Consider the following 12,496-nt stretch of genomic DNA (forward strand, 5'->3'; position numbering starts at 1 on the left):
TCAGAAGGCAGTAGCAAACAGCTAGAATTGGTGAAGGTGTAGAAAACTTAGAACTCTCATAACTGCTGGTGGAAATGCAAAATAGTGCAGTGCAGGCAACCTGGAAAGCAGCTTGGAAGTTCCTCAAAAATTATACACAGTGTTATACGTGACTCAGAAATCTCACTCTCAGGTATACACCTATAAGAACTGAAACTATATTTCCACACCAAAAAAAACCTTGCAAATTAAAGTTTAGAGCAGCAATACTCATAAAAGCTGAAGACTGGCAACAACCCAACTGTTCATCAACAACGAGTGGATAAACAAAATGTGGTAAGTCCATACAACAGAATATTGTTCAACAATAACAAGAAATGAAGTACTGATACATGTTACAACTTGGATAAACCTTGAAAAGATTATGCTAAGTGAAAGGAACCAGTCACAAAGGACCACATAGTATATGATTCTATTTACAGAATATGACCAGAACAGGCAAAGTCATAGAAACAGAGTAGATTAGTGGCTCCCCGGGGAGAAGGCAATGGCACCCCACTCCAGTACTCTTGCCTGGAAAATCCCGTGGATGGAGGAGCCTGGTGAGCTGCAGTCCATGGGGTCGCTAGGAGTCGGACATGACTGAGCGACTTCACTTTCACTTTTCACTTTCATGCATTGGAGAAGGAAATGGCAACCCACTCCAGTGTTCTTGCCTGGAGAATCCCAGGGACGGGGGAGCCTGGTGGGCTGCTGTCTACGGGGTCGCACAGAGTCGGATATGACTGAAGCGACTTAGCAGTAGCAGGGGATAGTACGGTTGAAGGGAAGTGACAGGTAATGACTAATGGGTAAAGGAGTTGCTTTAGGGGTGAGAAAAATGTTCTAAAATGTACTGATGGGGGCATCATTTTGTGAATATACCAAAGTCAGTGAATTATACAGTTTACACAGGTGAATTACTGGGCTCGCCAAAAAGTTCATTCAGGTTTTTCTCTAAGATCTTATGGAAAAACCCAAATGAACTTTTTGGCCAACCCAATATGTGGTATGTCAATTTTATCTCCACAAAGCTGCTACTAAAAATGGGGTGGGGGGTGGGGAGTGTGTGCACAGAGTACGGGCCTGGGACCTCCAGAAACCACTACATCCTGAAATTGGAATGCTCTTGCAGCTCGACTATACACTGTTAAGAGTATGAGGCACTGCTCAGGGCCCACATTCTTTAAAGATTCACGTGGTCGACCTCCCATCCAGGCTTGATTTATTTATGAGATGATAAGGTTGCTGTAAGCAATTCTGAAAGCAACCTATTTGGTATCACTTTTAAATACATCAAATGAGTGACTCATCAGAGGATGCAAAGGAAACTAGCTCACAATGACAGGTTCCGATGAGATGCTTTCCATCAGATAGAGGCAGAATGGCCTGCAAGTCAGGACCAACACTGGTGCGCTCACAGCAGGCAGATCAGCTTTCAAAAAAAAGGAAAAACCTGGGATATTTGCCTGGGGTGATGTGCCTAGAACACACCTGAATTATCTTCCATCCTTCTTGCTATACTAGGATGTGGGGTATGAAGCACCCATGAATAGGCAGCAGTCTTTAAAAAAAAAAAAAAAAAAAGTTGTCTTTTTTAATCTGTGTGTACCAACACATCAGAAAGATGGCATTATCCCCATCTATGGCATTTTACAGGCAAGGAAATAAGCCCAAATTCCAACAGAAAGCATCTCAAAGGAAGTTACCCTACACTGTAGCATGCTCCGCCTCCCCACGTGGCCATCCTCTTCTGTGCATGGGCATAGGCAGAACTGCTCCTGCGACTACTCAAGAGAACCCTGGGCAGAGGTTCCCAACGGCTCTGAGCCCACCTCCCTTGCCCCAGGACACCTTTGGCAGTTGGATGGATTTGTGGGCTAAGTCCCTGAAGTCAAGAGTAGACAAAAATCCATCCATCACTCACCAGGACAGATACAAACCTCAAGATAATTTGTTTTCCAATGGTTTTGGCTTAAAGTTCTGGTTTGGCATTGGTTTTTTAACAACTAACAGCTGTAGGCAATTTTCACACAGAATAAAGACATCAATAAGGCTGAGAGTGGAATTTTCTCCCTTATGAACACAGAACAATGAGCTGTCTTCAAGACGTACATGGAGCTGCCACCACACAGGCTCTGGCTTGGGTCTCATTTGGGGAGGCTGACAGAATATAATTGAAAGGACCACAGAGGTGGGTGCTCTGAGGGGACTAGCTCTCCACCAGCTTCTCTACCACTGAAGAGGCCTTTGTCTATCAGCAACATCCGTCTCCTTTGGTTGACTTTGGTTTTAAAATACTTCAACTGGGAAATAATGCCAAGCCCATCAATGCATCATTATTGCCTTTCATGACAGCCATCATGATTCACTGACCATCCCTGGGAAAGGATGGCATCCCTCCACCCATCCCAATTACCTCAGGCTCGGCCATGTGATTTGTGGTGCCAGTCCCTATAGAAGGATGACACGTCCTTGCCCCTGTGAATTCGGGAGGGGTAATGTGATCTGTGTAGGCCAAAGGAACGTGTGCTGAAGTGACATGTGTCATTTCCAAGCATAAGCTTAGAGCCTGAGAAGTTCACCATGTCTCTCTTTCCTCTGCCACCAGGCCTGGGCCTTGATCTTGAGTAGACGATGGCACAGTGCAGAACCACAGCTGATCCACAGCAGACATGCAGCATCAATAATAGAGAGGCCACTGAGGTTTTGCTATCAGAGGATAAACTAGCTGCAGATGACCAAGACAGCCATTAACGCTGAACCCTTCCACTTCTTTCCACTTTCAATCCCTCCTGACCACTCACCTCTGCCAAGAGGTTTTCACTGACCACCCTCCTCATCCATCATGTCCTATATCCCACAAGTCACACACAACCTATGCAGAGGTGTGTGTGGTTCTTGCCTTGGTGCATTAAACCTCTCAATTAAACTATGGAAACTGGCAGCAATTTGGGAGCAGGTTCCAATTTTCCATTTTGAACCTCCTCACTAACATCTAGAACAGAGTTCTACATGCAGTGGAAATGGGAGAGGGTAGAGATTCCTGAAACACTGCAAAATATTCAACATCCTCAACTGTAAACATGCTGCCAGGCATCACCTCTTTCTTTTCCCAACCAAGTTTCATTGGTAATCAGCTCATTAATCCACTCAGGAGGCCAGAACTCCAACATCAGTTTCATAGTATTAATACTCGCCCTTCTTGGTTTATCTCATAAGAGAAGCTTATAGGTGAATTTTGGTTTATCAAAGCTGGAGTGACAGTTACTATCCCTAGAGGGCAGTGACACAGCCTACAATGTAAAACACATAAAATGATAGCAGTCCTTAGTATCTACTGAACAATATAAGTGGTCTGATTAGAACTAACTCCATTACAAAATGTCAGATGAGATCAAAGAAGGATAGAGTCTCATGTAATATTCATTGAGTACCTAGGAAGGGCAGGCACTGGGCCATTTCCACTTTGTGCGATTCTCATTTAAATGTTATATCAAACTTAGCAAGTGTTTTTCCCTTCCACTTTCCAGAATATAGGCTCAGAAAAGTCATAAGCTTTTTCCCTACTGATACAGATAATAAAGTCAGAGTAGTAATATGAACCAAAGTCTTCCTAATGTCCATGCCAGTGCCCTTGACCATACCATAATATCCTCTGAAATGCAGACTGGAAAGAAACACTACTTCGCAGATGCTTGAGAAGCTAAGTTGCAGAGAGCACCTATATCTCTTGATGAGTGGGCCCTACATAGATATGTCTCTCACTTCAGTATAGTGGATTTTAAAATATGATAGCATCTATAAAAAGTTTCCCACAACAGTTATTATTGCAATCCTATCATTAGGCTAAATAATGATACTCTACTTAAGTAATAATGTCTTTCATCCAAGGATCAAGGACATGAGAGACAGTGTGACTAATTTTTTAAAAGACACTAATACTACACACTGGAAGTGGCAGGAAGCGTGAGGGAATCCCAGGAGGTGTCAGATGAAGGAAATATTTGTGCACACAAGCATCTCAGGCTGGGACAGGAGGAACTAGAAAGGGCAACTTAGGATGCAGTAGGGCTGCATATTTGAAGAACTAAAGATCTAAATCTCTCCATTTAAGCACCGGCAAACCCTCTGAGGTAGTGATGCTACGCTTTTCTTTCTCCTCTACAGGCTCAGTGCTGACAGTAGGGGTGCAGATGGGGGCCGTTTCACCAAAGATAAGGCAAGACTGTGTCTAACCAAACCGTTCACATCCTCTCCCCTTCCTCCCGCTCCCAACCACCCCCCACCCCGGGATGAAGTCTGAGACTCACCACAAGTTCACTGAACATGACGTCCAGCTCCTCCACAGGGGGCATGGGTAACGCAGGCTCCATGGTCTGAAGCGCAAAGTTGCTATCATTTCGTAGCCGATACGTGATTTCTGGGTGATCATTGTTTCGGAAACAGCAGAAGATGAATGAAATCCCCCGTCCACCTCTCTTCCTTGGGGCCATAGCTGAATTCTGTTTTATTTCTTGACTGATTAAACTCTGTGAAAAGAGGACATGACAGAGTTAAGAATACAAAACTGGATTTTATATATATATATGTTTTTTTTTTTTTTTCAAGACAGACCAATTCACCAAAGTGCCCCATGTACTGAAGGCAATGTCAAAAGGAGCTGATAGCTGGAGACAACGTCCGCAAGACATAGAGGACAAGCCCAAGAGGGTCTGGGGGCCAGCTGAGCAGAGAGCGCATGTCCTTCTAGTCACATGTTGAATGTTTCCTATGACCCACTGCTGAGCAAAGAGTACCACCCCAGACACCTCCAATCACACTGGGTCTGACCACGCTTTGCACATCACCCACTCTTTCTTGCCAACACATACTGGTATTGTTAACCCCTGCAGGAATGACCTTCTCTTCCTTGCCACCTAGAAGATTTCTTACTCATCCTCTAGGCTTTGATTGCAATTTCTCCTTTACCATCCTCAAGTAGAATTAATACTATATATGCTAAGGCACATCTACCTATTCCAACTCTTGTCACAGTCTAAGTTCCTCAGCAGTTTGTCTTCATGTTAGACCAGGATAACTAAAAGCAGGAGGGAGGGACCCTGTATCAAGCAAGCTGGTGGCCCTAGTGCTCCACGCAGCACCAGGAAGACAGAAGGCACTTGGTTAATGTTTATTGTGTTGAATAAATTCACAACAAATGGGGAGTGACAACATCAGCTAGGAGGGTCAGAGATTTCCAAACAGAAAAGATCAAATAAGTTCACTGATAGAGAGATGGCTGACTAAATTATAGCATACTCACATAAGAGAATCTAACACACTCACTAAAAAGAACAAGGCATCTGTGCACATAGATATGGAAAAAAAAATGCTCAAGATGCTGTGTGATGTGTATACTATATACTACAGGATTGCATATTTTAAAGCACTTATAAATACATGTAAGAAATGTTATCAGCGGTAACCTCCAAAATAAAAAGAGGGGATTAGAGAACTACTTTTCACTTCATATCCTTTCAAATTTGAATTTTTACCATAAAAACACTGCAGAACTTTAATCACTGCACCGTCTTTTTTAAGTCACAATTATGTGTATGATCCTAGAAAAATTTCTAAGTTATATTGTCAAGTGAAAAAAGGCAACTAAAAGAATGTGTATAACATGTCCCATAATGTCTTTTTAAAACGATCTTACACAAAAACCTAAATAATTTACATGTAAATACATAGCAAAAGGCCTGGGAAAATACACAGTAATTTCCTAACTCTGAGAGATGAGAGGGATGGGGAATAGGCAAGAATGGAAACATACTTTCTGTGATATATATATATACACACACACATACACACACATTTATGATGAGAGCATATTCATGTATAACTCCTGTAGATTTTTAATTTTTAAAGAGAGATGAGGTTGAAAGAGGGAAAAAAAGGTGGACTATGAATTGACCCTTGGTGAGCTGGAAGGGCAGAGGAGGAGAGCTACATCTGTGCTGGGAAGATGTGGGCAACACAGGCATGGAGTCCAGGGAGGAGCCACAGGGAGTGAGAGCACAGAGGAGGGATGGTGTGGAGAAGCTGCAGCCCAGGCTGAGTCTGGATTTACCCCATGAGCAATTTCAAGTCATGCTTAAATGCCCCACCCGCCCTACTCTACTTTCGTAAAAAAAAAAAAAAAAAGGAGAGAGAGCAGGTGTGGTTGGGTCTTGATGACTGTCATAGCTCAGAGCTGTGGGCAGGTGGCCTTGCTGGAGAAGCTACAGTGACTGCGGAGCACCGGAGAGTGCACTGCCGATCATCAGTGTCTGCACGTCCCCGACCAGAAAGAAATCCAGCACTGCTGAGACACAGAGCAGGCACTTCTCGAGATGGAAGAGAAAACCTGAGGGTGAGGCAGAGGCCAGCAACTACCCTCTCAAATGATTTCTAGGGGCAGCTTCATAGCAACAGGATCAGAGCTGTGTCACAGCCCCCACTTCAGACTGAATTTAAAACCAATGGGAAGAAGCTGTAAGGAGACATAAGGAAGAATTTTCCAAAGTCTATGGTTGCAGTAGGATGGAAGTGAGGAGTCCCTGGCTCCACTGTCTTCAGACTAGAGTTCAGTTCAGTTCAGTCGCTCAGTCGTGTCCCACTCTTTGCGATCCCATGAACCACAGCACGACAGGCCTCCCTGTCCATCACCAACTCCCGGAGTCCACCCAAACCCATGTCCATTGAGTCCATGATGCCATCCAACCATCTCATCCTCTATTGTCCCCTTCTCCTCCTGCCCTCAATCTTTCCCAGCATCAGGGTCTTTTCAAATGAGTCAGCTCTTCACATCAGGTGGCCAAAATATTGGAGTTTCAGCTTCAAAATCAGTCCTGCCAATGAACACCCCGGACTGATCTGCTTTACAATGGACTGGCTGGATCTTCTTGCAGTCCAAGGAACTCTCAAGAGTCTTCTCCAACACCACAGTTCAAAAGCATCAATTCTTCGGCGCTCAGCCTTCTTTATAGTCCAACTCTCATATCTATACATGACCACTGGAAAAACCATAGCCTTGACTAGACGGACCTTTGTTGGCAAAGTAATGTCTCTGCTTTTTAATACGCTGTCTAGATTGGTCATAACTTTCCTTCCAAGGAGGAAGCGTCTTTTAATTTCATGGCTGCAATCACTATCTGCAGTGATTTTTGGAGCCCAGAAAAATAGTGTCAGCCACTGTTTCCCCATCTATTTGTCGTGAAGTGATGGGACCAGCTGCCATGATCTTCGTTTTCTGAATGTTGAGCTTTAAGCCAACTTTTTCACTCTCCTCTTTCACTTTCATCAAGAGGCTTTTTAGTTCCTCTTCACTTTCTGCCATCAGGGTGGTATCATCTGCATATCTGAGATTACTGATATTTCTCCTGGCAATCTTGATTCCAGCTTGTGCTTCCTCCAGCCCAGCATTTCTCATGATGTACTCTGCATATAAATTAAATAAGCAGGGTGACAATATACAGCCTTGACGTACTCCTTTTCCTGTTTGGACTAGAGTTACCTGTTAGAAATGCCTAAAGGTAAGGTATCTCAACTCTCAGATGGGCGAGGGGAGCGAAATCAGAGATTTTCAGTAGGTATTGATTTGAGCTTTTCACTCCAGCTTCAGTTTCAGCAGTTCTGCTTTTATCCTTTTGGATATTGACATATTATCTTATAAAAACATCCTGTGGCTACTCACTGCAATTATAAGAACATGCAAAGGCCACACAGCAGCCTCCAAGGGGCATTACAATCTGGCGACTGACTACCCCTACCCCCACCCCATCTTGTAGAGCTCTTTGCATGAGTCATTGCCCTTCAACTATACTGGCCATGCTGACTCCTGCCTCAGGGCCTTTGCATCAGCCACTCCCTTGATCCGAATCCTTGACAAGCATGTTCTGGCCACACCTGTGCATGACTGATTCTTCTCATCATTAAGGCCTCAGAGTGAATTTCACTTTCGCAGGAAGCCAACCCAACCACTGTATCTGCCACAGTCCTGTGCAATGCTCCCACCACTCTCTATCTCTTTACCCTGTCTGAAGATCTTCAGGGCAAGTATCACCATTTCAAATTATCCTATGTGGTTATTTCATGGGGCAGGGGCATTGCACATATTGTTCACTGCTGTGCCCTCAGTACATAATACTACATGGGACACATGTATATGTCTCACATATTTAACTAGAAGAACAGTCAACTTCTACATAAAATTTCATTTAAACAAAGGACATTATTTTTTTTTTAAATGTTTAGACTATGAGACATGGGGATGCAAGTCAAGGAGTCCTGAAGCTTTATCTGTAAGATTTAAATTAAAAAACAACAACAACAACAATGTATCTATACATTATTTACGCAATTAAAAATAAAAGTATACACACAAAGACCAGAAGCAAGTGTGCTGACATTTAACAATGGTTAACTCTGCATAATGAAGAAAGGGATGAACTTTGAACTTTGTTCTTGTCCAAATTATGGACTTATGGGGTCTCTCCTAAATTACAGAATCCAATTTCAGAATCTGTCACCAGTTTTTCTTGATTATGTAATTAACACAATGAGGCAAACTTGGGTGAAAATTCTCATCAATAACTATGATTTGCAAACACTTCTAGAGAAAAACCCTCCACTCACTTTAAGGGATAGTGGCCTCCAAAAGCTAGCAACTGGGAGTCTCTGAGTTCGGAAGGGAGAAAAGAGGTTAAGAGAAGAGTAGCTGTCACAGAGCCTATATGATGACCCAATAAAGACTTCGCCAAGATTGAAGCGGACATCTCCTGGCTTAGGGAGTACCTGTACAAGGTCCTATGAGCCATACATAGTACCTTGGATTCCCTTGGTAAATGTGTATTCAGTTCAGTTCAGTTGCTCAGTCATGTCCAGCTCTTTGCGACCCCATGAAAGGCAGCACGCCAGACCGCCCTGTCCATCACCAACTCCCTGGGTTCACTCAAACTCACATCCATCGAGTCAGTGATGCCATCCAGCCATCTCATCCTCTGTTGTCCCCTTTTCCTCCTGCCCCCAATCCCTCCCAGCATCAGAGTCTTTTCCAATGAGTCAACTCTTCACATGAGGTAGCCAAAGTATTGGAGTTTCAGCTTTAGCATGAATCCTTCCAAAGAATATCCAGGGCTGATCTCCTTTAGAATGGACTGGTTGGATCACCTTGCACTTCAAGGGACTCTCAAGAGTCTTCTCTAACACCACAGTTCAAAAGCATCAATTCTTCGGCGCTCAGCTTTCTTCACAGTCCAACTCTCACATCCATACATGATTACTGGAAAAACCATAGCCTTGACTAGACGAGCCTTTGTTGGCAAAGTAATGTCTCTGCTTTTCAATATGCCGTCTAGGTTGGTCATAACCTTTATTCCAAAGAGTAAGTGTCTTTTAATTTCATGGCTGCAGTCACCATCTGCAGTGATTTTGGAGCCCCCCAAAATAAAAGTCTGACACTGTTTCCCCTGTTTCCCCATCTATTTGCCATGAAGTGATGGGACCAGATGCCATGATCTTCATTTTCTGAATGTTCAGCTTTAAGCCAACTTTTTCACTCTCCACTTTCACTTTCATCAAGAGGCTTTTGAGTTCCTCTTCACTTTCTGCCATAAGGGTGGTGTCATTTGCATATTATATCTGGGGTTATTGATATTTCTCCAGGCAATCTTGATTACAGCTTGTGCTTCTTCCAGCCCAGCGTTTCTCATGATGTACTCTGCAGAGAAGTTAAATAAGCAGGGTGACAATATATAGCCTTGACATACTCCTTTTCCCATTTGGAACCGGTCTGTTGTTTCATGTCCAGTTCTAACTGTTGCCTCCTGACCTGCATATAGGTTTCTCAAGAGGCAAGTCAGGTGGTCTGGTATTCCCATCTCTTTCAGAATTTTCCACAGTTTATTGTGATCCACACAGTCAAAGGCTTTGGCATAGTCAATAAAGCAGAAATAGATGTTTCTCTGGAACTCTCTTGCTTTTTCCATGATCCAGCGGATGTTGGCAATTTGATCTGTGGTTCCTCTGCCTTTTCTAAAACCAGCTTGAACATCTGGAAGTTCATGGTTCACATATCACTGAAGCCTGGCTTAGAGAATTAATTGGAGTGCAATTAATTGTGAATTTAATTAATTAATTGAGTGGAATTGTGCGGTAGTTTGAGCATTCTTTGGCATTGCCTTTCTTTGGGATTGGAATGAGAATTGACCTTTTCCAGTCCTGTGGCCACTACTGAGTTTTCCAAATTTGCTGGCATATTGAGGGCAGCACTTTCACAGCATCATCTTTCAGGATTTGAAATAGCTCAACTAGAATTCCATCACCTCCACTAGTTTTGTTCCTAGTGATGCTTTCTAAAGCCCACCAGACCATTTCTGTCCTTTATCGAGCCCATCTTTGCATGAAATATTCCCTTGTTATCTCTAATTTTCTTGAAGAGATTTCTAGTCTTTCCCATTCTGTTGTTTTCCTCTATTTCTTTGCATTGATCGCTGAGGAAGGCTTTCTTATCTCTTCTTGCTATTCTTTGGAACTCTGCATTCAGATGTTTATTTCTTTCCTTTTCTCTTTTGCCTTTCACTTCTCTTCTTTTCACAGCTATTTGTAAGGCTTCTCCAGAAGCCATTTTGCTTTTTTGCATTTCTTATCCATGGGGATGGTCTTGATCCCTGTCTCCTGTACAATGTCACGAACCTCATTCCATACTTCATCAGGCACTCTATCTATCAGATCTAGTCCCTTAAAGCTGTTTCTCACTTCCACTGTATAATCATAAGGGATTTGATTTAGGTCATACCTGAATGATCTAGTGGTTTTCCACTAATACTAATGTGTATTAGTATCTACTATATACCAGGCATGACAGTAGGTACCTAAGGATACAGAAAGGAAGTGGTGATTAGGAACTTCTAATCTGGTGGGACAGAGAGCTTGAGGGTGCTTAGCTGCTCAGTCATGTACAACTCTTTGAGACCCATGGACTACAGCCCACTAGGCTTCTCTGTCCATGGGATTCTCCCGGCAAGAATAGTAGAGTAGGTTGCCATGCCCTCCTCCAGGGGATCTTCCTGACACAGGGATTGAGCCCATTATCTCCTGGGTCTCCTGCACTGCAGGCGGATTCTTTACCCAATGAGCCATTGAGGAAGCCTCAAGAGAGAGTAGTGCGCCAATTAATTATAACAAAATTAATATGACATATCATATAGTATGTGCTATGTAATAAAGCAGGAACACTGTAGGGGAGAAATTGGTCCCTGATGCTTGTGGAGCATTTTGACAGGTATTAGAAAGCAAGGCATGAGTTGGGAAGGGCCAAGGAGAACACAGGAAGTGAGGGCTGGTGCACACAGCACAGGTGTAGCATCTTCTGAGAGCTGAGCCCTGGAGGGTCTCGTCTCTTTACTCAAAGCCCGCCAATGGCTCCCCAACACCATTCCAAACTGCCTTTCAGTGCACCAGCAAATCCAATTCCAACTCACTGCTTCTGTTTTTCGTACGTGCTTAAAAGTATCCTGGGGACTTTCCTGGTGATCCACTGATTAAGACTCCATGCTTCCAACACAGGGGGTGTGGGTTTGATCCCTGGTCAGGTGGGCTGCCGTCTATGGGGTCGCACAGAGTCGGACATGACTGAAGTGACTTAGTAGCAGCAGGGAACTAAGATCCCACACGCCAAAAAAAAAAAAAAATTAAAACCATAAAAAAATAAGATAAAAAGTATCCTGCAGTTAGCCAACAGACAGCTTTCCATGACCCATAAATATCTCGCCCTCCCATTGTCTTCTATCCAGGTGGTCCACTCACTTCCTCTGTCCTTCTCTTTGTCATCTGTATCCCCAGGCTGACAGTACCAGTCCTGAGAGCACTCAATGCAGCAAGCCTCATCCACTGCTGGTGGCAGATGAAATCTGGCTCAACATTTCCAAAGGGCAATTTACCAAGGACTTAACATGGTCACAATTTTTGACCGAGAGTTTCTACTTCTGGAAATATATTCTAAGGATATATTTAAAGATAAAGTCAAAGGTGTTTTCACAAAAATTATCAAATCATGATCTTTAAGAGCAAATAAACAAGGGCATAGAATAGATGCTAGTGACAGAAAACTATGTAAAGAGTAAATAAGTTATGGTACAACTAGTTGGTAGACCACAATCCAGTCCTTTGAAACAGAATATTTAATACAAGGATATATCGTACAGCACAGGGGATATAGCCAGTATTCTATAAAAACTATGAAAGGAATATAATCTATAAAAATTCTGAATCACTGTTATATACCACAACTAATACTGCAAATCTATAACTTAAAAAATTTAAAAGTATACTTAATGACATGCAAATACTTAGAATATATGAAATAAAGAATTAGGTAGGTATACACTGTCTCATTTATGTACAAAAAAGAATATATATATATATATATATATATATATATATATATATATATATA

At 42.8% G+C, this 12,496-nt stretch overlaps 1 protein-coding gene across 3 annotated transcripts in view; it reads right to left on the minus strand.

The window, feature by feature from the left end:
* DAAM1 (dishevelled associated activator of morphogenesis 1) overlaps positions 1-12,496 on the minus strand; it is a 182,440-nt gene that overhangs the window by 102,088 nt on the left and 67,856 nt on the right. For all 3 annotated transcript variants that reach the window (XM_040226339.1, XM_040226341.1, XM_040226340.1), the window contains exon 2: positions 4,332-4,550. In XM_040226339.1, coding sequence (XP_040082273.1) covers positions 4,332-4,514 — 183 coding nt within the window. In that variant the 5' untranslated portion in view covers positions 4,515-4,550. The remainder of the gene's footprint in view (positions 1-4,331; positions 4,551-12,496) is intronic.

Source organism: Oryx dammah, unplaced genomic scaffold, assembly GCF_014754425.2.
Source record: "Oryx dammah isolate SB20612 unplaced genomic scaffold, SCBI_Odam_1.1 HiC_scaffold_26, whole genome shotgun sequence".
NCBI classification, from domain to species: domain Eukaryota; kingdom Metazoa; phylum Chordata; class Mammalia; order Artiodactyla; family Bovidae; genus Oryx; species Oryx dammah.